General features: G+C 35.6%; 1 protein-coding gene across 1 annotated transcript in view; it reads left to right on the forward strand.

Annotated features, from left to right (window-relative positions):
- The window catches only part of ITGBL1 (integrin subunit beta like 1), a 274697-nt gene that overhangs the window by 117996 nt on the left and 129676 nt on the right, over nt 1-27025 (forward strand). Inside the window, exons 4-7 of the mRNA XM_050766680.1 lie at nt 10108-10254; nt 17758-17880; nt 21596-21736; nt 25322-25462. Of these exons, the coding sequence (XP_050622637.1) occupies nt 10108-10254; nt 17758-17880; nt 21596-21736; nt 25322-25462 (552 nt within the window). The remainder of the gene's footprint in view (nt 1-10107; nt 10255-17757; nt 17881-21595; nt 21737-25321; nt 25463-27025) is intronic.

Here is a 27025-nt window from a genome sequence, read left to right on the forward strand (position 1 = left end):
GTAATCCCAGCACTTTGGGAGGCCGAGACGGGTGGATCACGAGGTCAGGAGATCGAGACCATCCTGGCTAACCCAGTGAAACCCCGTCTCTACTAAAAAATACAAAAAACTAGCCGGGCGAGGTGGCGGGCGCCTGTAGTCCCAGCTACTCGGGAGGCTGAGGCAGGAGAATGGCGTAAACCCGGGAGGCGGAGCTTGCAGTGAGCTGAGATCCGGCCACTGCACTCCAGCCTGGGCAACAGAGCGAGACTCCATCTCAAAAAAAAAAAAAAAAAAAAAAAAAAAAAAAAAACCCAACGACGAGAAGGCAAAAGACCAAGGAAGAAACTAAAGTGAGGATTGTTTTTATTGCAAAAGAGGTGGAGGAATCTTTAAAGATTTCTGATACAGCAGAAAGTCAGATATTGCATGTTCTCACTTATAAGAGAACGAGCTAACTAATGGGTACACAGGGACATAAAGATTGACGTAATAGACACTGGGGACTCCAAAAAGGGGGAAGGAGGGAGAAGGTGGAGGTTGAAAGGTGACCTTTTGGATATAATGTTCATTATTTGGATGATGGGTGCACTAGAAGCTCAGTCCCCACCATTAGGCGATATACCCACGTAACAAATATGCACAGGTACCCCCTGAATCTAAAATTTTTAAAAAAGATTTCTGACAAATAGAGTCTTAGAACTGAAAGCTAGAAGGTAACAAAGAGAACGGAGAATGTCTGTCATCAAATCTAGTGGTCTTCCCTTTCTCTCGTTCCCTTCTCGGGACACCTGAGATATGCCATACTCTCTTTTATTATCATGGATTCTCTGGTAGGGAAAGCGTCACCAAGTTTTTGGGATTTATGTGGATGGAACAGGACAGAGGAAGAAAAAATTCAGATACCCTCTTAAAGGGACATGCCTTGCCTCTCTCAAGAAATTCTGATCTCGTATACATTTTTAATTTACCAGACAAAAATATTGGGACCAGAAACATTAAAAGATTAACCAGCTGGCTGAAGTCCACAGAGCTGGCAGTGACATCATCTATACTAACACCTAGAGGTTTCCTGAATCCCAAACTAGTGTTTGTGTATTTGTATTTGTGTGTGTGTGTTTGTATAACTTTCATGAATTTGATACACATGAATATATGTTTGACTTTATAAAATTTTCTCAGTTCAGCCAAAATATTGTATTTTGCGTACTGTAATTTCAGCTTCATCCTTCAGTTACAGGTTATTAGAATTCTAATATTTACAGCCCCCAGTTTTAGTAGTATGAATGCAAATGCACCTTAACAATAAACATATCTTGATTATCTGTAATATTTTAATGGATACTTTGAATGACACATAGAATTTTAACTGTGTTATCATTGATTTTAGTAGCAAGCAAGATCTGATCACAATAAATTGATGTCTGTCACCCCTTTGTTTTAATAGGTTAAGTGCCCAATTTGAAAATACTACTTTGTTATGAGAAAAAGAAAATAATTGAGGGTATAATATGGGATTTTCGAGATGAAGGGAATCTTGGGGCTATTCAATCCAATCTCTTAATTTTGCACATGAGCCAGTGAGGTAGCTCAAGAAAAATTTCATGACTAGTTTCTGAATTATTTTATGAACCAGTTTTAGCATTATTCATTTTTAAATGGTGAAGTTCAATAACTTGACTGTTATAGTTCTTTCACCAAGCATTATGAATAATCCAGTTCTAAGCGTGTGTGTTTCAAAGGAAGCAGTAAAAATAAAACCAGTGCTATCAAACAACCAATCCATAGCTTTTGCTAGCACTACTCTTCCTAGAGCAAAAGAGTCCTTTCAAGTCCATTGCTAAATTCCAGAACTAAACAGATAATGTTGGCTGTCATGGGAAAAATGTAGCTTTTCAGTTTACCAGCTATATGACCTTGAGCCAAACCAAACACTTAAACTCTGCTCAGTCTTCTCACTTGTAGAATGGAAAAACAAAGCCCATCTTATTGGCTCATTATGAAAATCAGACTAGCTTGCATAAAGTACTCATCATAGTACTGGAAGCCAATAATTATTAGTTTCCCTTTCTTCTCTTTTTTTTTTTTCCTGTCAAGATTATATAACTAGTTAGTGTCCAGGCAGGACAAGAGTAGAGACCTTTTAATTTCGAGGCAGTGGAATCTTCTGTATTCTTACATTGTCCACATGAAAGTGTTCTCAGGAATGAAAAGCAGAAATATCTAAGGAACTTTTTTTTTTTTCCTCAGCTTGAGAAGCAAGCCAGGGACTGGTGCCCTGTCTTAAAAATGGTGTAGTTTCTGTCTCAAATCATGAAATAATTGTAATATCAGATAAATAATTATTTCACAATTTTTTCTTAGAATGTGACATAGTTTCTTTGTTTCTTATTACTAGAGAAGGCTTAGGAAGGTGGCTCAAAAATGACTAGAGAAAAATTGAGTTTGTCTATTATAAACTGAGCATATTTGAATACCCTGGAAAATAGGACACAAAACAGGTTTTGGGAATTTACATATTTGAACAAAGCAAATGGATTTTAGCTGGCAGAGTCAACTAAGTGTTCAAATTAAAATATCTCTATTTCAAGGTTATCATGAGGCTATAGCAGTGGTACACCTAGCTTATTTGATGCACAGAGAGAATAAATTTTTAATGTCTGTCCTTCTCTATGTGATAAAATTGTTGCCAGTAGTAATCGTGAAAAGATAATTAACAATCAAATTTTTAAAAGTTGTTTTTAGTCTTAAAACACATTATAATGTGTATAGAATAATATATTTACTTTTAAAAGATATTATAAAATTAAGTTAAATAATTTATACATGAACAAAAATTTACACCTACATCAAAAGTTACACATTACATCCCTCTGTATGCTGTTTTAAAATGTAAAAACAAATAAACATTCCAAGTGGTTAAAAAGACAAATACAAGTAACTCAAGTTATCTCTTTTTTTGTATTTACAATCTCTGAGCTATAATTGATTATTTCCAATATACATGTGAATGCAGGGCTGTGTAGCATCACAGGTGTTGGGGATGTGAGCTCTAGTTATTCTTTATCCTTAATGAACTTATTTGCAAAGTGGCTGTAAGATTCTGGTTTCCACTTAGGGATGTAGAAAGTTACAAAGTGTGATTCCCATTCTTACATTGAAGAAAAGTGGGACAATTAAAAATCCCCATGTGTTTGTGAATTCATCCAAGATCTGAAGTCACAGGAAAAGCAACTGGCCCAAAATCTGGAGATAGATAAGCAGATGAAGGGAGAGAGAGAAATGAGCTCGGGCTTAGCTGGGTAGACACAATTAGGCGCTGAGAAGGGTGGTGGAAAAGTTGTTAGCGGCCAAACGTGCCCTTGTGAATGAGCATGAAGCCCTGGGGTGCTGCAGAATTTGAGAGAGTCCACATCCTCTTCAGATTTGTATCTATAAATCCCATTGAAAGCTCTCACAGAAAGGACTGGAGGATGCTTTTGAAAACAGATCCAGGAAGTGGGGAACTCAAGGAAGAGAGGAGCAACTCCTCCAGGATGGTCATGAAACTATCCAGACACTTGGTACCTATTTCCCCTATAAAACAAAATCTTTTACTGTTGGGGGAAGGGTAATAAATCTTCTTGCTCTTAGAGCACTTGTGAGTATCCATGGCAGCTATGGGAAGGAAACAGGAACATACATAAATGAAAGCTCGACATAGAAAAATAACGAAGAATATGTATCACACAAAAACAAAGAGGTGGACTTATCATTTTCAAATTACCAAACACAAAAACAAACTCTTACAGGCAGTTACAGAAAAAGAAACATATGCAGAGGAACAAAGATAGTAGTGACAGGGGACTTCTTGTCAGAAACCATGCAAGCTTGGGGAAAATGAAGTGATGTATTTGAAGGCCTGAAAGAGATAGATGTTAGCATTGAATTCTATATCCAGCAAAAAGTATATTCCAAACATGAAAACAATTAAGGATTTTTATGAGACTATTCATTACAGCAGACCTACCCTAAATAAATGTAAAGGAAGTTCTTTAGACAAAAGGAATGCGATACTTGACAAATTTGAATCTACACAAAGAAATGAAGAGCAATGGAAATGGAATAAATTAAAGTATAATAACATTATAGTTTTATTTTTAGTTGCTCTAAAAGTGACTGTTTAAAACAAAATTAATGGCAGTAGATTGTGTGTCTATAGGAAACGTGTGTGTGTTTATGCATAAGGAAAATGGCACAAAGAATGAGAGGAAACAGCTTGGAATTTAATGTTTTAAATTCCTTAAATTCCATGTAAAGTGGTACAATATTATTTGAATGTAAACTCTGGTTGATTAAAGATATGTAATGTATACAATAGGACAACCACTAAAAATCAAAGTATACAAATAGTAAAGGAAATAGAATAAAAAACAATGCTCAATAAACAAAACAGAAAGCAGAAAAAAGAGGCAAAAACAAGAACTGATAAAGCTAATGAAAATTGCTTAGAAAGTTGGTAGATTTATATCCAGCAATGTAAAAGATCATGTTAAATGTGACCTCTTTAAATTAACCAGTTAGAAGGTAGAGATTGTCAGATTGTATAAAAACTGAGGCATGACTAATCTATAAGAAACCACTTTAAAGATAAGACATTGACAGGTTAAATATAAATGAATGGGAAAGGTATTCTATGCAAACACCCATCAGATGAAAACTGGATCAACTTTACTGATATTAGACAAAGTAGGCTTTAGGACAAGAAATAATATCAAGGATAAAGACAGATATTACACAATGAAAAAGTAATTATATCCTAAGTTTAAAAATGCTAAATATATAGGCACATAAAGCATTTCAAAATACATAAATTTTTAAAATGACAGACTGAAAGGGGAAGAAATCCACAATTGTAGTCGATGTCAATGCTCCTTTATCATAGTCGACAGAACAAGTAGATAGAAAATTAGGATATAGAAAACCTGAACAAAACTATTACCAGCTTGACCAAATTGACATTTACAGAACAACAGAAGATACATTATTTTAAAATGCATAAGGAAAATTGAACAAGATAGATCATCTTCTGTGTCATAATAGAAGCCTTCAGAAATTTAAAAGAAACTGTATGATCGTATAATAATGTGATTAAACTAGAAATTACAGAAATAGATCTGAAAAAAATTTAAACAACACACTGCTACATAACCCGTAGGTCAATAGGAAATCTCAAGGGATATTAAAAATATTTTAATGAATGAAAATAAAATAATTTATAAATAAAAATATTTAACTGAATGAAAATAAAAATATAACATATCAAAAGTTTGTGGATTGCAGCTAACATAGTACTTACAGAAAAACTTACAGAATTTAATGTTTATGTTAGAACAGAATAAGTGTTTTAAATTAATTTATACTTCTACCCCAGAAAATAGAAAAAAGACCTAATTAAATCCAAATACAGGAGAAGGAAGAAAAATAATAAAGATTAGAGAAAAAATTAGTGAAACTGAAAAGAGAAAAACAATAAAGAAAGTCAACAAAACCAAAAGCTGATTATTTGAAAATAATAATAAAATTGATTTATTTTTAAGCAGACTGATCAAGAAACATATAAGACATACAAATACTACTAGCATCAGCATGAAATAGCATACATAATGTCCAACACTATGGATGTTAAAAAGATAGTAAGCTTATGATATCAGCAGGTCTATGCCTGTTAAGTTCAGGAACTTAAATGTAATGGGCCAAGTTCTTGAAAGACACAATCTGCCAAAATCAATTAAAAAGAAATAGATAACTTGAATAGCCCAATATTGGTCAAGCAAAGTGAATCATAGTTAAACATTTGTAAAAAGGAATATTCTAGGCTCCTATGATTTTACTAGCAAATTCTACCAAACTCTTAAGGATAAAATAATGCTAATTCTATACTCCCTCTTCCAAAAACTAGATTAGAGAATACATTTCAAATCACTTCATTAGGGCAACATTTTCCTTATCCTAAAAGTAGACAAAGACCTTACAACAAACAAAACTACTTGCCAGTGTGATTTATAAACATAGACCACCAAATCTTTAATAGAATATTAGTAAATGGAATCCAATATATAAATACATAAAAATATAATACTTAACAACCAAATGAGGTATGTCTCAAGATACAAGTCTGATACAACATTAAAAACTCAACCAATGTATTTCACTGTATTCACAGACTAAATATTGTTAGGATTGGCAATTCTCTCTACTTTTATCTATAGATTCAATGCAATCCCTATCAAAATCTGTGCAAGCCTTTTTGCTGATGTCAACATACTGATTCTAGAATTTATATAGAAAATCAAAGGAACTACAAAGGCCAAAATAAGTTTTAAAAAGAACAGAGTTGGAGTTCTCAGAATACTTGATTTCCATATTTACTATAAATTACAGTAATCAAGACTGTGGTTGTAGCAGAAGAATAAGCCTGGAGTTAGGCAAAGGTTTTTCTGGTAGATACCACAAAACAACTATTAAAGAAAAAACTTGATAAATTGGATTAAGATCAAAACCTTTTACTCTTCAAAAGATACTGTTAATAGAACAAAAGGCAAATCACAAATTGGGAGAGAATATTTGCAAATTACATTTGTGACAATGAACTTCTATCCAGGATATACATACATATATATATATGTATATGTATACAAATTGTGTATACATATATATCCATACATAAATGTATATATAACAGTTTATGTGTGTATATACATATGTATCCTGGATATATATATGTGCACATATATATGTTGATATACATATATGTTTTTATATATACATATATATGACAATGAACTTGCATCCAGGATAAACATACATATACATGTATATATAAATTTATAAACATATATGTAGAAATATAGGTATATTTGTATGTGTATGTGTACATATGTATATATAATTATATATGTTATATATTCATATATAAAAATGACTCTGCCGGGCGCGGTGGCTCACGCCTGTAATCCCAGCACTTTGGGAGGCCGAGACGGGCGGATCACGAGGTCAGGAGATCGAGACCATCCTGGCTAACACGGTGAAACCCCGTCTCTACTAAAAAAATACAAAAAACTATCCGGGCGAGGTGGCGGGCGCCTATATTCCCAGCTACTTGGGAGGCTGAGGCAGGAGAATGGCGTGAACCCGGGAGGCGGAGCTTGCAGTGAGCTGAGATCCGGCCACTGCACTCCAGCCTGGGTGACAGAGCGAGACTCCGTCTCAAAAAAAAAAAAAAAAAAAAAAAAAAATGACTCTGAAATTTCAATACAAAAATGGGTAAAAGAAGATAGATGTATTGCAAATAAGCATATGAAAGGATATGCAGTATCATCAGGGCAGAGTTACACTGCCATAAGCCAGGTAATGCCCAAGATTACCTGCAACCACCAGCAACCGGGAGAGAAGCATGAAACAATTTCTCCCTCAGTCCTCCAGAAATAACCAACCTGATTTCAGGTTCTAGCCTTCATCACTGTGAGAGAATAAATTTCTGTTTTTTTAAGCCACCCAGTTTGTGGTGCTTTGTTATGGAAGATTCAGGAAACTAACACGTAACAAATAAATTATTTTGAAAAATGAGGTTTTTTTGAAGCCATATTATTAACACTGTAACATAGATTACCTTGCCACAATAATATAGCAACCTAATCCCCTGAGGTCTGCTAAAGCTCTTACTAACCTTAGAAAACATTGTAAAAGATAGTCTGAATACTATTTTTTAAAGATATATTTACTTTTAAACAAGGTTACACAGGCTGTTTGATAATTCTTGACAGTCAGAAATCAATTCCTATTCAATGAGTTTTCCTAAATGGAAGAAAATGAATCATGGAACCCTTACTGGGCATAAGGTTTAGAAAGAATGTAAAGGCAGATGGCCCTGTCTGACATTAGCTGTCATCTTTGCCTCCAAACAGATGCTAAGGAAGAAGCTGAAAACACATTACAGTGTCTGACACAGTGTTAGTTTAAGCATGTGCCTAAGATGCTGATATGGGTTATGAGAAAATGGGGCCTACTAGCCAAAGTTTTGCAAATTCTCAGCTAAAAAAAATTAAAAATATTTTTCATGATAGGACATATGAGGCTCATTAGTGTGCTGATGTATATCATGACACATTAAAACAGAAGATAGCAGAGTCTGTTCCGTGTTTACTTTACTCTAGAATCTTCTGTGAAGAGAGTTTCATGAAACTGAGCCTTCATGAACTCACTTCAGGGGATAAGCTACTTAGAATATTTCTTCTATTGATGCTTCATTGGGTCAGTTTGGAAGGGATGCATCTCTCCCTATCTTGTATACATTTTGTTTATTTTCCCCCATCTTTCTATTTTTAACCTTCTAACCTTTAAAAAGATGTTACCTTTGACCTGCAAATTACTTCCCATCTCTATTGTATATACTTTAGGATCTAAGATGTCCTATTCAATATAAAATTTTAAAAATCACGTTAAGTAGTCTTTCATTCTTGATTCACCAAATTATTGCTACCATAATGCTTTATCTTCTAAATCGTTTCTATTTTCTTTAATGTTTATATGAAGACTGTTTATTGGTGTGGAACCTTAAGAAACAGCTGATATTCAACTTATGAAAGTGGCAATTCCATATGGTTCAACCTAATACAGTAATGTGATTAAAGAGTCAGCACAGTTTCCAAGATAGTTGATTTATCAAAGAGCCTTAGCCACTGCAGGAATTTGGCTTAATGCTTTTATAAATAGTCTAGGTGGTTGACAGGAGAGATCACTTTTGCTTATAAATGATACCAAGTTGGCCAAGATTGACAATATCTTGTAAGGCCAGGTAGGAATGCAAAATGATGCAATCAATTTGGCGAAGTAATGTGTGCCGAATAGAATGAATTTCAATTAAGATACTTGCAAGGTTTTGTTTATACAATAGAATAATTAATTTTATAAATGCAACAGAAATAGGAACATTTACATGGACTGGGCCACAAAAAGAGCAGTTTTAAAGTCACAGCCAATCACAGATTCAGACTCTGCCGAACATGCCCAGATGGGCAGCTTCCAAGCCATTCATACTGACCAACATCTGGACCTTATCCCTTGGGTTTCAGCTACCACGTTGAATCGGATCAATGACTTCATGTGGCCTGTGAATCTTAGACATTTAGACATAGTAGTATTGTCTTGAGTAATGTATGTACACTCTTCCTGTAACTCATTCAAAATCTGTTCAACTTTCAAGGGCCAGTTAACCGTCAAGGAAGTCCAGAAAGTCTCTACTATTATGTCTATAGGTCATAGACTATATCGCTCAACTTAACTCGAGGTGACAATCACTTCTGGCTGAAATCACATCAGCTTCTTTGTATATTAGCCTTGACTTTGAAGTTTATAAGTTCTTTGAGGACAAGGACTAAGTACTGCACATGTTTTGTACTTCTGTCAGACTAATGTGCAATCAATAAAAACTAGTAGGCTTCATCAAGCAGGACTTAATAACGTTACTGATCACAACAATGAAAACAACATGCATTAAAGCAAAATGACTATTGAGAACATTGAAGATTGAGACATTTCTGTGGAGGTGGATGAATATGAAACAAAATATATACATATTTTATGACCATATTACTGAAGTTGGTATATAATATATCCATAAATTTCATTACATGCTTAATTCGAGTAACTGTAAGGCCAGTGTTTAGTAGAGTTTCATGTAAGAATCTTCATTCAAGGTTTGTGGTTTAGTGTGTTATGTAAAATACAGTTAAGTACAAGTATTTTTTCATTGGACTTTTGTCTCTTAAGTACTGAGATGCTGGATAGAATGTTTTTTCAGTGCTGAATTTTCTGACCATGTGATTTATTACGCTTTTTAATGTATTATCCTAATGTCTTCATAAATTAATGTTTTCACAATCATTTATCAGTTGATTATTGAAATAAAATTTTCACATTCCATTGCATTTTATATAATAGCATTACCCCTCAGCCACTGTGATATACATGAGTTTCAATTTATTACAGCTCAGTCCCAAATCAATGTCACTGTTAAGAGTATGTGTTATAGTAATGGTTATCTTTGGAAAACAATTTGAGTCTGACTAGATGTTGTTCAATCCTCAGGCCATGGTAAGTGTGACTGTGGCAAGTGCAAGTGTGACCAGGGATGGTATGGGGATGCTTGCCAGTACCCAACTCACTGTGACTTGACAAAGAAGAAAAGTAACCAAATGTGCAAGAATTCACAAGACATCATCTGCTCTAATGCAGGTAAGAGGTATACCCTGTGAAAATGCTTAAGTGAAATAATCAAATTTTGTTTTTAATGGAAATATGTGGGCATGGAGAAATGTCGAATCTCTGAGTGAGTCTGCTTTTGAGTGTGTTTTTTAGAAGTGAAATTCAGATAAATCAATAGAAAAAAATGCCATCTTGCTGAGACAGGCAAGTCTGATACTTTCCAGCTGTTCCAAATGCCTCCTTCTAGCAGGATATTCACTGGAAACAACATCCCAACAACATTTTACGTAAATTGTGAGCCATGATATTGAATACCGGATTACATCTGTTAAAAGGGATTTATATAAACCGACTTAATTATTTTCTGTTACAGATCAAGGGTGCTTTGAATTTTTACCTTCACAAAATAGAACCAAATACTTTAAGTCTGATAGAAGTTTCAGATATACTGGTTATAAACTCCTTGAAGGATATAGTCTCAGAAAGATTTTTTGTTTGATCAAAATATTTTTTGTTTTATAGAAGTTATTCGAAAATACTTTTTACAAAATTATAGAGATGCTATTAAAATTGATTAGCAAAATCATATAAAAGAGTTGCAGTTTAGGTTTCAATGGTATTTAGTGAGTGTTACCTAAATTAAATACTATTTTTACATTTGGGCAGGTGAAACCTCAAAATCAGTTTTTCTCAACCATGGTTGAACATCAGCATCCCAAGGGGAAAGGAATGAACCGTCAGTTCTTGTGTAGTACAGCAGAGGTTCTGTTTCAAGTGCTTTGGTGTCTGGCCTTGACTTTGGTGGTTTTTTTAAAGCTCTCTGGGTGATTTTAATATAGATCGAGTGTGCAACCCATTGCTCTAAATGCTAAAGGTGAGGATTTGACTTCACGAATGAGTACCTTTCCTCCCGAAGCTCACATTGTCGGTAGGGCCCACCTCTAACTAGAGCTGAGAACTCCCCACAGTCTGATTGCAACAGATTGTATGTTTTAGACTGAGCTCAGTAAAGGTGTTTTGCTAATAGGAATCAGGACCATATCCAAAGCGAGGTGTGAGTGGATCCGTCAGGGGTCATGACAAATGGTCTTAGCAGTTAGGTCCCTTTCTGTGTTCATGATGTTCTCATCATATTTCTCTAGCACTTCAGTCTTTCTTTCTTCTTAGTAGGATTCCTCTACTTCCAATTCATAACACCCACCCCTCCAAACACACACACACACACACACACACACACACACACACACACACACACCCCCATAGTGTCTTTCATCTTGAAAAAATTCTTTTCAAATTTATTTCAGAAACAAGACCTGAATTCTGTTTTGGGTTTGAAATCTATTTTTTGATTTATTTATTTGTTGTTTGCAAATCAAATTTAGGGTTTTATTTTTTAAAGAACATTATAATCAAATGCAGTAGTCTAGGATTCTAAAGATGTTTAATATTAAGGAATCTAAACATGTAATTCACCACATTAACATATCTTAAAGGAGAAAACATACAGAAGTGTTTCAGTGGATGATAAAACATATTCAATACAATATAAATGTATTTCTAGGACATCTGTACTCTCTCATTTTTTAAGCATGGATGCAATACCTTTATTCATAATCTGGTTTAGTCAAGTGACCCAATAGTGTCCTCTATAGCATTTTTCTCTCCTTGCAGGATTCAGTCTATTGAAAGTGTTATGTTTATATCTCTCTTTAGTCTTCCTTAAGCTGGGCCATTTCCACAGACTTTACCTTTGGAGCATTGAAACTTGTGAAGAAAGTTGTCCCCATTTTATTAAAAGAGAAGTGTACTTATCTTGGATTTGTCTTATGTCTCCCACGATTAGATTCATCATACACATTCTGAGGTAAAACATTGGAGAAATGGTTTCATATTCTCCAAATGTTTCATATGGAAGCACATGATGTCCATATGCTCATAGTGGTGATGTCAGTTTTGATGAGATGGTCAAGGTGTTGGCTGGTGTCTCAACTGTGTTATTTCTGACTTACCCTCTTCACAAATGTGCATTCTATGAGGAAACACTTTAAAAACATACATGTATCACATTCCTCACTAAAATTACCCTAGATTTATCATCCACTGATGACAATAACCTGATACAGTATTGACAATGATGACTGGAAAATGATGATTTAAGAACTGTAACATTCTCTCCGAATGGACTAGTTGGCACTCAGCATTCTATCACAAACAGGAATCCTCTCTCATTTACCAGTTATTTGATATTTCATTTACTTAGTGACTTCTTATCAGTCTAGAAGCACAATTCTTATTATTTCAGTGATTTGTTATTCATTTTGTACAAAATTATTCTGGTGCACAGAGTTTTCCAGATTAGGTATTAGAGCCCATCGGGCTAGCTTTTGTGTTTTTGTGACATGCCTCCCTTTTTTTTTTTTTTTGTTTTTGGTTTGTTTTTGCAATTCTTGTTGGCATAATAACACATTCCAGGGTCATATTGGACCTGCTTCACCACACCTTTGGAATCAGCCACTTATCCAAATAGCCCTGATTCCTTTTAGTGAAAATGGTATTTGAATAAAAATTGTGAGCACTAGGAATGCTTATTTCCACTGGAGTGTATTTGCTTCTTGGCCCTTTCTGCAAACAGGCTTGTGTCAAAAAGGTAGATTGAATCATAATACAATTTTTATTTTAACTGAGCAAACAATGATTCGTGAATCAGGCAGCTCCAAATCAGAAGTGGTACAGGAGCTTCATTGAGGGAATGCAAGTGGGAGGCTTTTATAGGGTGAACAGAAAAAGAAAGCAAAGAAAAATAGTTGATTGGCTAACATTATATGGTTGCCTTATTTAGTCTATCCTTTTGGAAAGTCCCTAGTTATATAATTATAAGTTTGTTGGTTGCTTCTGACTGGTTAAACGTAAGTTCTGTTCTTCTTTAATGTAGACATTTACAAGATATAACTTAAGGTAAGTTTCACTTATTTTTGAGTATCAGGCAAAGTTAGGATTGTTTATGGGGCCTCAATGGCTTAGTCTGCTCAGGGCTTCTTTAGGCCTTGTCTCCATTTTAATTTATCTTGACACTAGTAAATATATGCCTGTGCATATACACACAAATACATATATGCATACCTGCACAAAGATATGCATGTACACATACATGCATATTTTAGAAATCATGAATTTACACCAATACATCTAATTCTAGTCCATCCTCACAGGATTACTTCTTGTTTTCTCCATTCCATATTTGCATGTCCCATTTTCACAGGGAGAACCCTGTCTCCCAATACCTCCAACATATTTACTTATTTGCTCAATCCTATACTACATCTCTAGTTACTTCTAGAAGTGCTGCAGACACACCACTAGACCAAGAAAATCTACCAGAAGAGATTAGGATTTGCAGTCCACCCCTCTCCACTTCCCCCCACTCAGTGTACCTCAATCATGCCCAAGATTGGGGCATGTAATCGAATACTGTGTTATAAGTTACTCAGACTTATTTTATTTTCTTCTCTTTTCACGTGGTTACGGCACTTGTTTGAAATACAAGTTGGCTTATTTATTTCAGATCACTTTCAACTTTAGGTTTTATAATCCCTTCCCATCTGTATTAATATATTTTATAATGTATAGTACACTAACTTGCTTCTAAAAGTCAAAGCTATGCAGAAAAGCATACTCAGAGAATCATCACTCTCTTCGTCAAACCTTGCACCTGGCTTACCCTCACCTTATAGATAACCAACTTTATCGCTTTCTTCCTTTTCTGTGCATGTATTTCTTTTTGTGTAAAGATAAATAGAAATATTTGTGTGTTATTGTTTCCCATTTTTTTTCCTGTGCAATGGTTGTGCTTTCCATGTGTTCTTTTGCACTCTGCTTTTACCACTCAATATAATCTCCTGGAATTCACTCCAAATCAGTTAATAGAAATCCTTCTGGTTATTTTTTCAAAAACATAAGACTGGATTCTATGTACGCAATGTAATTGATTCAATTGAGCTCTTATGCTTGAGCATTTAGACAGTTGTCAGTATTTTGGATTGTAAATAATACCGCACAGAATGATCTAGTGTACATATATTTTTATATTTTTGGAGGTGTATATTCAAGGCAAATTACCAGAAATGCAATTGGCCAAAGGATACATTTGTATTCAGTGTTACATTTAATCTTTTCTGTCTCATTTACTCTTGTCTAAATATCTAAGCCTTTCATGTTTACTTTGGCAATCTCATTCTCCCTGTCTTTCTTTTAATACCCACTTCCACCATCCGAGTTCAGGACCACTTCCCCCAAATCGTATTAGCCTATGAAGTCTCTCTATTAATCTTTCCCTTTCATATCACGGTGTGGTTTTCTCGAGTAGTTTGGAGCAGAAGGGGAAGAGGAGTTAAATGGATTGGGGAATGAGACTGAAGGGCAGGATGAGATAGAACTGGGAACCAAAGTGTTCCAGAGGCTTACTTTCTGGGAAAACTAGAAGAGAGGTCTAGTGTGCAGAGCAGAGTGAGGCCCCAGCACCACTGCACAGGGGTGTGGGCTGCTGTACACGTCTGGTCAGTCATCCTAGAGAGAGTCAGCTCTATTGGGCACTATGAGAAATAGGGGCTAAAATAATCTAGTGTAAGGCAGAAGACCAATCGTAGAAGCTGAAATAACTGGCAACCACGAGAGAGAAGCTGTGTGTCGTAGCATGAGCACAGGAGTCTGGAGCTTTTGCCTGGGTGTCCATATGCCATGTCTTGGAGGCTCAGTTGTGAATTCTGTTTTATGGGTGAGACAGGAAGTCTCTGAGCTGTTGTAAACTTCCCACATCAGCCAGGAATGGTTCTGACGTGTGGATGAGAGGAAGCTGCCTATGGGGGACTTCAGTGAGGAGTCATAGAATTTGGAGACAGAGGCTGTTCCTTACCATCTTTCCTGAAAAACTTCCCCATACACAACCCTAACCAAGTGACTTCCTGTTCTCATATTGCATATGAGAGACCCATATTATATATTGTTACATGTATAATATTTATATAGGTTTATATTTGTATTTATAAAACAAGAAAACATATGACACAAAGACTTTTGCAATAGACTTGTGGCAAATGCTATACGAAATGTATTAATAGGGTATCTCTTTCTTCCTGGTCTATGATTTACTTAATTTTAAGCATCTCATTATTTTCTATAGCACCTAGTTCCTTGCCAATAGCATAATAGATAACAAGAAAGCTTAATGGCTGGATATGTGGGTGGTTGAGAGACAGAATGAATAAATGTGAAAATGAAAAAGGAGGGTGATAATTAGAAAATAAAAACTAGATGAAGCAATAGCATAAATTATAGCATTAGATTTCAAATTACTTTTATGAATTGAGATAGCTTTTAGGGAAAAATGCAATAAAATGAAGTTTAATAGCAGGAAAATTCACATGAGTATTTGCAAGGTAGAAAAATAAATTTGGCAAAATCACCATTTATATGTAACTATGAGAGAAAATTTTATAGATAATAGTGAGTTACAAGTGATCTGGGTAACAGAATCATACAGAGGATATGAAAACAAGGATATTGTCAGCGTCTGTAAATATATTTTCTGGAGAAAATGTTTTGAAGTATGACAAATATACTCTGTATCTTAATGGGAGAAGAGGAAGAACCTGGAATTTTCTCAAATCCTACTATGTACTAGGTTCAGCAGTGCTTCTAGAAACATGACTGGGTACATATTCATCACTTGGTATTGGCAGCAGTTCTATGAAGCAGAGATTATTTGCAGATATGGAATCTGGGAATTAGAAATGAAAGCAATGCCTTTAAAAATGCATAGCTCATGAAGATTAAAACTCTGAATTCAGCTACAGCTCCACCTTACTCACAAGTTCATGCTGTTTCTAATACATCACATATGGATTTGCCAATATCTAGTAATTCAAACCAAATTATAAACAGCATCTTTGGTTCCTCACCATCCTTTGCCCTTTACAGTCAGTCACCAAATGCCCTCTACTCTTTCTCCTAAAAATATCTCCGAATGCATTTGGTCCTTTCTAAACTTAACGCGTCATGTATCTAGCCACTGTCTTCTTTCCTTCAGATAAATCTAGCAGCCCTTTAACCTATTTCTTTGTGTCCACTTTTGCCTCATTTTAGTTCATGCATTCATATGCTATTGCTTCATTTAGTTTTTGTTACCTGACAACCAGAGTAATCTAGTTAAAATTCATATGTGATCACAGGACTCCCTTGCTTCTGTGTCTTCCATTTGTTGTTGGATTAAAGCTGGAAATCTTTAACATGACTTATAAGACTTCCATGAACTGCACCTCGGGTTGCTTTATTCATTTCATGCCACTTTTCACGCTGTTCTGTATACCTCAATCCCATGTGATGTTTTCTCTTCACCTCCTTTTTTATTGCAGAGCCTGTGCTATTGTCTCGTGCTGGAAGTGAGCCTCTTTGCCATCTCACTTCTCTTAACTATGCTTTTTCACTTGGCTTTTAGTTCTCAACTACTTCCTCAGGGACTCTGACTTTGACCTCTTGGTCTCAGTTAAATCCCCTTGCTGTGTGCTTCTGCAACACTTTGCACTTCTGTATTTATTTTATCACATTGGTTTTTGCTCATATAAAACTCTGAGAGGAGGGTTATGGCTGACTTGATCCCTGTTGGATTTTCAGAGTCCGGGGTGGTTTCTTGTGAGTGATCAAGTCTCGGTGGATACATGTTGATGGCTGTGATAAGCATTAAAACTCAAAATAGATGCATTAAAAAGGGAATTTCTCAAGTGGGCATTCTACCTGTCAATATTATTTGAGTGCAATGTTAATGTTGGTGAAATTACTTTTGGGGGATGTGGTAGAATCTTCAGACTTGGGTGAGTATGTGGCTCGTGGTACACCAGATAACTACCATGCCTCTCTAATTCTGAGGTCCCCTGAGAATGTGGTGAGGTCCCAGCAATCCATGCCTAAGGAAATCCACTCTGGTTCCATTATTGTAAGGACATGTGTATCAGTGTAAGTTAATGCTGAGGAGGGGAAATTATCAGGGCACATATGATTTTTATTTATGCATTTGATAATAAATTACTTCTGCAAATATTTACTACATAAATAGTATGTTCAAACATTGTGCAAAGCATTGAATAAATACTGGTGAGGAAGATAAGCAAGGTTGTTTCCCTCCCAAAGCTTAGAATTTCCTGCTTTATTTCACTTCAGACCCAGGTGTGATCAGAAGACCTTCATGCATTGGTTGGATGGCTATGTGTAAAGTAGCTCTGCGCTTGAAGAGGTCAAATTTACATTCATTAAACCATTAGAGGTCAATAATAATAGTTGTGTGATGTAAAATATAATTGCCATGCTACAGTAACCTCAAGAAAGAGTAGCATGCACTTTACCTCACCATGCCCACAGAAATATCTAATTGAAATATTAAATCGATGTGGATTATCTACTCTCTTAAAAGAATGGGTATAAAAATCCATTAATTATAATTTTATATGCATGTAACAAATAGTCTTTTTTGTTTTCATGGTTTAGGTACATGTCACTGTGGCAGGTGTAAGTGTGATAATTCAGATGGAAGTGGACTTGTGTATGGTAAATTTTGTGAGTGTGACGATAGAGAATGCATAGATGATGAAACAGAAGAAATATGTGGAGGTATGTATATTGGCTCTGTAGAAATTAATAAAAGTACCTGTTTTTTCACCTATTACATTGTTCTTTTATCTCTACATAAATTTCTGCTCTAGGTGTACTAATTCAGTTTAAACCTATGTTTATCTGGAAAACATTTCACATAAGGAGAGTGAGACTATGGCATTAAGAGTAGACTAGTACTTTTTAGATGCAAAGCCAAATTATCCCCAGAGGAGAGCTGTGTCATTATGGCAACAGACCAATTGCATAGCTCTGAAGTAGTCCTAGTAGAATACCATCTCCTCTGCTCACCTTAGCCACTTTTATTCTCCTTTCTCCTACTCTCTTAAGTGTATATTTTCATTTCTTTGTTTTTCCCTTGCTAGAACATGCGTCTCACATCCTACTGGGGACACTGAAGGTCAATAGGGTTATTAGCCTAGAGTTTACCTCTCCATCTACGTCCCTACACACTTAGATAACATTTCCAATGACCTTTTCTATGTACCACCATTACTGAATTCATTTTTCTGTTGTAGCAGTTCTTGCATGTTTGCTAGTGACAAATTCTGCAATAAGTGCTTTACATTCATTATATTTTCTCTCACAACATCACTCTAGGGTAAGAATTATGTTTATGTTCATAGATAGATGTGGAACCTGGGACTTGAATAAATTAGGTAATGAACCCAGGGTCAGTCCACCAATGATAGTAGAATTTGAGCTCGTGTCTGTGTTCCTGACGCCTCACCACTCCCGACTGCATCAGTGCCTCAGAGCTCAGAGCTCCACAAGAGGGGTCTCTCCTCACCACTTGTAGTTTTCATCTCTTCTGCTCAACCTGCAAGCCTGTGCCCAGAGTTTCCATTTGCAACCTTGACTGGCATAGGAAAAGGAAAGTAGAAAGCAGAGAGAATCATTCGGTTTAGGTAAATTCTTCTCTGCTATGATTAAACTTATATTTGACTCCTATCTGATGGGATTCCAGCTGAAGGAATACTGCCCCACATGCAGAAATAGTAGTTTTAGAAGTATTGTTTTTCTAGAAGGATTAGGACCCAATGGGGCCAGGTGGAACCAGAGACCCCTGAGAAAGTGTGGCTAGCATAGGACAAGCTTGTTCCTTTGTTTACATTTTGGTAGCTTCAATTCCTATGAGTCATACAAATACACTTATTTTAGGCCTGACTGGCCTTTCCTCCTTGATCTCCTGGCTGTACAACCCACCTGGATAAAGCAAACAAACACAAAATTGTTGTTTTCATTTTTCCAAGCCACTGACCTAAGCAAGATGCTGCTCAGACAAGTCTCTCTTAAAGGGCTCAATCCAAAATAATTAGATCAATTAGACAAATCCATCCAAAAATATATGTATTTGTCCTCTTCAAGTTTAGTTTCTAATTATTACAGATGAAAAAAAAAAGAAGACTGGAACATGCTTTGGGGCCAGTGTGTGGTGACACACACCAACAAAGCAGAGTCTATTTGCATGTATACATAGAAACATGTAACTTAACACAACAGAAAATGTTTAACTTTCAAACTTTCTAGTTGTTATTTCCATTTGTTTGAGGCTTAAGCAATTTCATGGTGCAAAGTCTCTGAACAAGGACACCAGCACTCTAGTAAACACCCTCTGGGGGTGACATTGCCTGGGATTGTAAATCTTTCCATGTGTCATTCACATGAAACCAATCTGCTGAGAGATGATTCTACAGTTCATCAGTGAAGCAGTACAAATAGAGATTTTCTTGCTCTATCAGTTTGCACAAAGCAAAGAATTATGTTTATTGTGTGGAATATGTATTGTCCTAAAGCACACATTTTAATCTCAATTATTCAGATGTGTCTTGTTCAATATTTTTATTTGAGTTATGTGGATATCTGTTTAATTTTCCATATCTGCATAGATGTGTATCGTTACATAATTTTTGCTTCCTTATTTACCTCTAACTCAAAGGTTTCTTAGTAGAACCCGAATTCGATACTGACTTGTATAAATATTTAAAGAATTTGGATGTGAGAAATATAGATTTTCTATTATTTGTTAATATAGTAAGCCTTACGTATGTAGCACCTTCTGTATAAATTTTCTGAAATTACAAAGAAAATAAATTCTGTAGTCTAAAAAGGTGATTGCATCTTACAAACCTGACTCCTAAGAAAAGCAATTAATATACACTATTGCTTTTCTTCAGTGTAATCCTTGAGTTATTGAGGCCTGTGATATATCACTAGGATGTGATTTAGTTGTGTGTGCAAGTGGACACCGTTTTAAGTTCATAAATAAAATATATAGATGATACCTTCTGTACCGATTAAATCACTTGACAGCCTTTGCACTTGCTTAAGTAAACAAATTTAAAATTCAGATTCTTTATGGAAATGGTCATTGATTGTTAGGTTAAGAAGTGATTTTCTTTGAATATCCCAATTATAACTTATTTAGACAGAAAACATGGCACTGGGTCCCTGTCTCTTTCTCTGTGTCTCACTATAGCACTCTTTCTCCTTATCTGTCTGTCTCTGTCTCTCACATGTATGTCTTCTTGATGGAAGCCTCATCTGCTGGATGTGAATAGCATAGGAGACCAGAATATTCTATTGTAATTCCTGCTTCTTATGTGAGTTTTACAGGTCCTACTAAAGTTCTTGCCATTGGCCAGAGATACCATAGCGTTAGAATGATAAATATGCTTATAAGACAATGAAAAGTAGTCTCATAATCAGTTTTGCATTGTCTTTGGGGGATTTTGACTGTAAGAGAAGGGAGATGGAAAGGACAAAGACTTTAGCCATAGACTGATAAAACACAAGCTCCTATAATACAGAAAGAATAGACTAAAAACAAAACAAGAGCAAGGACCTACATTTATGCTTAGGTGATATAACCACAAAGATGAGAGTACAAGAAGTAAATTTTGGGATAAATGCCATCTTTGGGGAATTTGCAGAAGGATTGCTAGATGTGGATGAGGAAAGCAATGATGGGATAATTCACCACAGATGGCTTGGAGGCAAGTGCAGATGAGCAGGTGACAGGTTACAGAGAGGTAGGAGCTGAAAGAGGGCATCTGGACACAAAATGATGAGTGCCCTTAGCTGTCATTGGTATCCCCTTGACAAGTCGAAAGGGAGTTTGATCGTGAGGCCGAGGGCCCGTGGTATTTTGTTTGTCTAAATGAGGATTAAACATGGACTAGGCTGAAAACCTCTTTCACATGGTAGAACCCAACAGCTTGTGGGACACAGTTGAGTGAGAAGATGAAATATTTCTTCTGCTTTAAAGAGTTGTTTGGTCCTTCATAATGTGTATCTAGGTAAATATGCACCATTGGTTTCTCAATAGTTGATTTCAAATGAAATATTTTAATAACTAATTCAAGAAACGTCCTTAGAGTGAATGCTCATATATATTTGGGTTTGATACATGCATTTGAGATGGGAAAGTAATAGACTCTCATGGTCATTCATGTCATTTCGTTAAAAATACTTTCAGTCAGTTCTCTGTGTAGGCCAAGTTAAAGGACACTTTGCTCTTTTTGTGTAATTAAGCAGGTAAAGGCACAACCATGATGTGTTTGGAGAAAGCTGTATAATTTGATGATTTTAGGCAAGGAATGTTGAACTGTGACATTATTTCAGAAGGCAAAAGTGATCACAAAAAGATAGAAAGTTAATTCTGCTTATGAAAGTTGCTTTTTTCCTCACTGTATAAAATTCATTTTGGGTAAAGGCCATGGGAAGTGTTACTGTGGAAACTGCTACTGCAAGGCTGGTTGGCATGGAGATAAATGTGAATTCCAGTGCGATATCACCCCCTGGGAAAGCAAGCGAAGATGCACATCTCCAGATGGCAAAATCTGCAGTAACAGAGGTGTGTCATTCATACATGTTACTACATAATGGGGAGGCAAACAAAGCTTTTAATTGCTAACACTTCTTTTCTTCTCTATGTCCTCTAGTGTGGGAGGAAGTTATCTTCTAATCATTTACTTTGATGTAAATCAACATTTACTATATCAACAGTCTTTTCTGTCTTGTTTTTTATTGAGTAGAAAAGAGAAAGATAAGAAAGTTGCTGTCATTCTTTAAGCTTCACTGAATAAACAGTTAACTTAGGGACTGTAATTTATTTGGCAGCCCTCCAGAAATAGCACAGTACAGCTAAAAGGCAATTCCTGTAGATACTTCTGTTAAATGTCTCTTGACTAACAGAACCATCTACAGCATGAGCATCTAATTATCCAGAGAGCATTCAGAAAACCCTCTTGTCTTAATTATGAGTAAATGGAAGGCTTGGTTGAAATGCAGATTTTATATGGACTAATTTAACTTCTGTGTGCAATAATAAAAATGTGATATTGAATGCAATAGATTTACAAAGTATGTATCCAATAGCCATATGAAATGTACACTGACTTTACAAAGGAAGTTAACAAATATATTAATATTGCTAAACTATAACTTAAAGGTAGTTAACTAACTTTTGATATAAAATCAAACAGTTTAAACATAGTTTTAAAATTCCTTGAAAATACTTAATATTACCTCTGTCATAATGATAAAGAGAGCCATCCTAAACTTTTCATTGCCTATCGATGACATTAAAAAGTGACTATACTTCTTTAAAACTAAAAAAATCAGATAGGTGGAAAACTTCTTTTTCGTTTCTATACATGCATTGTAATAGATAATGCTAGTACAGAAACCGTAGCATACCGCCTTTCAGAAACTGACATAGAGGAACAAAATGTGCCACATTTCTTTACATAGAGAAAATAAATAAAAAGGCAGGAACTTGGAACAAAATCATGAAATCCTCTCTTTGTGAGGATTAAATCTTACAATATCATACGAATTAACCTTATGGTTTCTTTTTATGTATAAGGATGTGTTTTCTGCCTGGGTCCTTTTATGCAGTAGGGGTCACAGTTACCATTTATAAGTATATGAAGCTTGAACTGTGTACTGTGGAAAATGACTATTTAGCTGTCAAAAAGAGAGAGGTGGAAAATGGAGTTGGTTGGGCCGTGGATTAAGGTCAGGTTCCACAGCAGAGTTACGTTGGCTGTGAGAGACGGCGTCCTTCAGAAACATAAGCTAAGCCACCTGCCTCCCACTTTGCTGTGCTGGGAGCGTTCTGACCTGGAGATCTGGCAGAGGCATAATAGGAAGCAGCTTGCCTCAATGAGACTCACCGCTTCTGAGACTCAGAGGTACATGAAGACAGGGCAGAAGTGGGTGCTGAGATGAGTCATTGTTTTTTCTAAAAAGGTTATACGCCTGACTACCCTGAAAGCGTTTCTGTGCCATTGCATCCATAGGTAATAGAAAGACGCTGGTCCCTGCACATACCTATCTTGTCTTCCTTTTTCCCCATCTTCAGGGGCCAAAAACCCAATGTCGCAGACATAGCCATTAATAGAACAAATGTCCTCTATTGCCCACCCAGTTTATTGAGTTTCATATTGGACCCCTTTACACATGGCTGAGAAGCTGCTGCTTTTTCACATCTGCGTGCTCCTAGTCCCTGTTCCTCTTGACCAAACTCATTTATCCTCTTATGAAAGCAATGCATATTCATTTTTAAAAGTCTAGATAACAAAGTAGAGTACACAGAAAAATAAGAAAATGACCCATAAACCTAACATCCAGGTGTAACCTCCTTTTACATATTGTCACATGAACTTTCAGTCCGTATTTATTTGTTAAAATTCACTTGTGTGGCTGCCCTATCCCTGTATTTCCTTCTTATTAAAGAAAAATATCAAATCATACTGTACATGCTGATTTGTAATTTTACACTTTTATTTATTTTGTAATATATGTTATTTATCTTTCCATATTTATGGAGCAAAAACCTAATTATTACTCAGTGATTGCCAGCTAGTCCATATGTGTGTACCATTACTGCGCTAATTCCTCATTGATCAATATTTCAGTCACTAGTAATTTTTCAAAAATATAAATACAACTATATATTTCTGAACATATACTCGTGTGTACTTTTTATTTCTGTTGGGTACATTAATTAAAGCGAGCTATACGTCTAAATAATAACACAGATATAAAAAGTGCATATTGTAAAATCCCTACCCAGAAAGTTGTACCATTTTGTACATTCTGTTCAGGGCCAGAAAGTACCCATTGTCCCACACCTTTACCAAGTCTGGATCCAAGCAATATTTTCCACCTCTGACAATCTGACATCTGAAATAATTGCCAATCATGATTATTTTGAAGCTCTCCCACTGCTGCCCGCTTAGTAGTGGTCAACTGAGTGATAAACATTTTTCATCTTTATCTATCATTATTTCTGTATGAAATTTCCTATTCTTTGGTTTTGTCTATTTCACTTTGGGCATATTAATCCTTTCTATATTCAATCCTATGATTTATTTATATGTTTTTGTAAGTATTCTTTGTCTTTTACAGACATATTAACCACTTGTTTCAGCTTTATCAGTCTGTTTTTTTTTATAGTGTTTTGTTTCCAACCAAAATTTTCAATTTTTTTTGGAAATTTTCAATTTCCTTTTTTAGTAATTGTGCATTGGGGGTCTTGAATAAAAAGAGTTTAGTTCATATTCTACAGTTTTATTTTGTACATTTAAATCTTTAATCCAACTGGTACTTATTTTGTTGTTAGAGGTAAGAAAAGGATTTAACTTTATGTCTCTATCAAATGATTAGCTGGTTGCCCTAAAGATAGTTACTGATAATCCACACAGAGTAAATATGATTTACAGATGAGTATTTCCCTCTGCAAGTCTGCAAATGACCAAGTTTATATCTCTCAATCTCATCTCCAACATTCTTTATAATCTGGACTCATCTGATCTAGCAAACCTTACTTCTTAGTCTTTTTTTTAACATGCACCTCAGGGTCCCTATGCCCATCCCTACCCTTCATTGCTTAGTCTTTTCTTCTTGACTTTCTCTTAGTTCTACCTCCAATGTCTCCTAGAACATTTCCTCTAATCCGTATTATCCAATCCATCCACTGCTAATTACTGCAACCCTCATTGACCCTCTTTCTCCAAATTCTTAGAGCATTCATGTCTTAGTTTACAAAATAGTCACACATTGTTTTTAGTGTTTGCTAATTTTTCTTTCTTATTAGCTTTCTTTTTGCCAAATAGATTGCAAGCTTCTTGAGGGAAAAGATTATATCTTATATAAATTGTTTTAGTGTTATCTTTGAAGGAAACTAACACAATACTAATGACACATTCTACCAACTCACATAATTATAGAATATATAATAACTTTTGTTTATTAAGGAATCTCTATTACCAATATTAGATGGTGCTTTTCCTTTTTAGACTATTTTTATCTAATATATGTGGTTTTTTTTCAAATACAAAGTAAGCAGCAGAAAATAATAAGAAATATGTGAAATGCTTTCTTTCATGGTTTTTCTTGACTGGATTCTTATAAAATTCTTCTTCCCACCTAGGGACTTGTGTATGTGGTGAATGTACCTGTCACGATGTTGATCCAACTGGGGACTGGGGAGATATTCATGGGGACACCTGTGAGTGCGATGAAAGGGACTGTAGAGCTGTCTATGACCGATATTCTGATGACTTCTGTTCAGGTAAGGGCTCTTTCAATTCCTATTTTTCTGGAGGGGGAAGTGGGGATGGTTAATGGGCACAAAAAAAAATTAGATAGCATAAATAAGACCTACTGTTTGATAGCACAGTAGGGTGACTATAGTCAATAATTTAATTGTACATTTTAAAATAATGTAAAGAGTATAATTAGATTGTTTGGAACACTAAGGATAAATGCTTGAGGGGATGGATACCCCATTCTCCATGGTGTGCTTACTTTACATTGCATGTCCATATCAAAACACCCCACGTACTCCATAAACACATACATCCACTGTGTACCCACAAAAATGTAAAAAGTAATGAATAAAAATAAAAAAATACATATTTTCCTGTTTTCACGATTTCTGATTCTCACAGACCCTGTAAAAGAAACTGAATGTGCATTCCAAAGCATTTTATATTTGCAGTGCTCCTACTAGTGACTTGGAAAACCTCCAGAGAATCCCCAAAGTTGGCAAAGACTAGAGATGAGAGGGCACCCACTCTTTTCAAGTTAGTCTAATTCCTCACCCAGGAGAATCATTAGCTCTAGATAGCTACTCAGCTACTCAGTTCAACCACAAAAATGTAAAAAGTAATGAATAAAAATAAATACATATTTTCCTGTTTTTAAGATTTCTGATTCTCACAGACCCTGTAAAAGAAACTGAATGTGCATTCCAAAGCATTTTATATTTGCAGTGCTCCTACTAGTGACTTGGAAAACCTCCAGAGAATCCCCGAAGTTGGCGAAGACTAGAGATGAGAGGGCACCCACTCTTTTCAAGTTAGTCTAATTCCTCACCCAGGAGAACCATTAGCTCTAGATAGCTACTCAGTTCAACTCTGAGACTGCAAAACTCGCAGAGCTGTCGACAATGAACAGGATAGTTGCCATCAGGACAGCTGTATTAATGTATTACAAAACAGGATAATACAACGCCCAGGGTTATTTTGTGCATTAACTCTTTGACAGGCTTTAAACTAAAGTTATTCTGCAATGTAGTCTATAATTAAATATCCATTAGTAGTTTCAAAAATCTTTGACTGTAAATACTAGGGGGCAGATACTGTCTGTTAGGGACTGAGTGACATCTGGGCTACTGGTGTGGTAGAAGCCAGTAGCAGACAGGAGACAGCCATGATCTTTGACTTCATGGAGTTTGCAATCTAAATGCAAAGAAATAAAATACGTAAGTCCAGGATGTCTAAAAGTACAAAGAAAAAGAAAGCAGTCAGAAATCTATCTGAAAAGGTATCATTTAGCAAAAATGGAGTTATAGATTTTCAGTCCAGTTCTATTTGATAATCCATAAGGTAGAGACATACATATATACATCTTGTTAAGCTTGACTGCCTGATTGGTGCATGCAGATGGATACAAACTCCTCTGGTCTCCTGAAAGTTTGCCAGCAAAGGGAGATAAAAGAACTGCCCCATTTAATTATGAGTGTGCAACTTCAAAGCCTTCTCCAGACTGACTGGGGAAAGCCTGCTGCTAAATCTTCTCTTTGTAGAAGGGTTTCCCTCTTCTGATAATGTCTTGTGCTCCAGAGGATTTC

Source organism: Macaca thibetana, chromosome 17 (genome assembly GCF_024542745.1).
Source record: "Macaca thibetana thibetana isolate TM-01 chromosome 17, ASM2454274v1, whole genome shotgun sequence".
Classification (NCBI taxonomy): Eukaryota; Metazoa; Chordata; class Mammalia; order Primates; family Cercopithecidae; genus Macaca; species Macaca thibetana.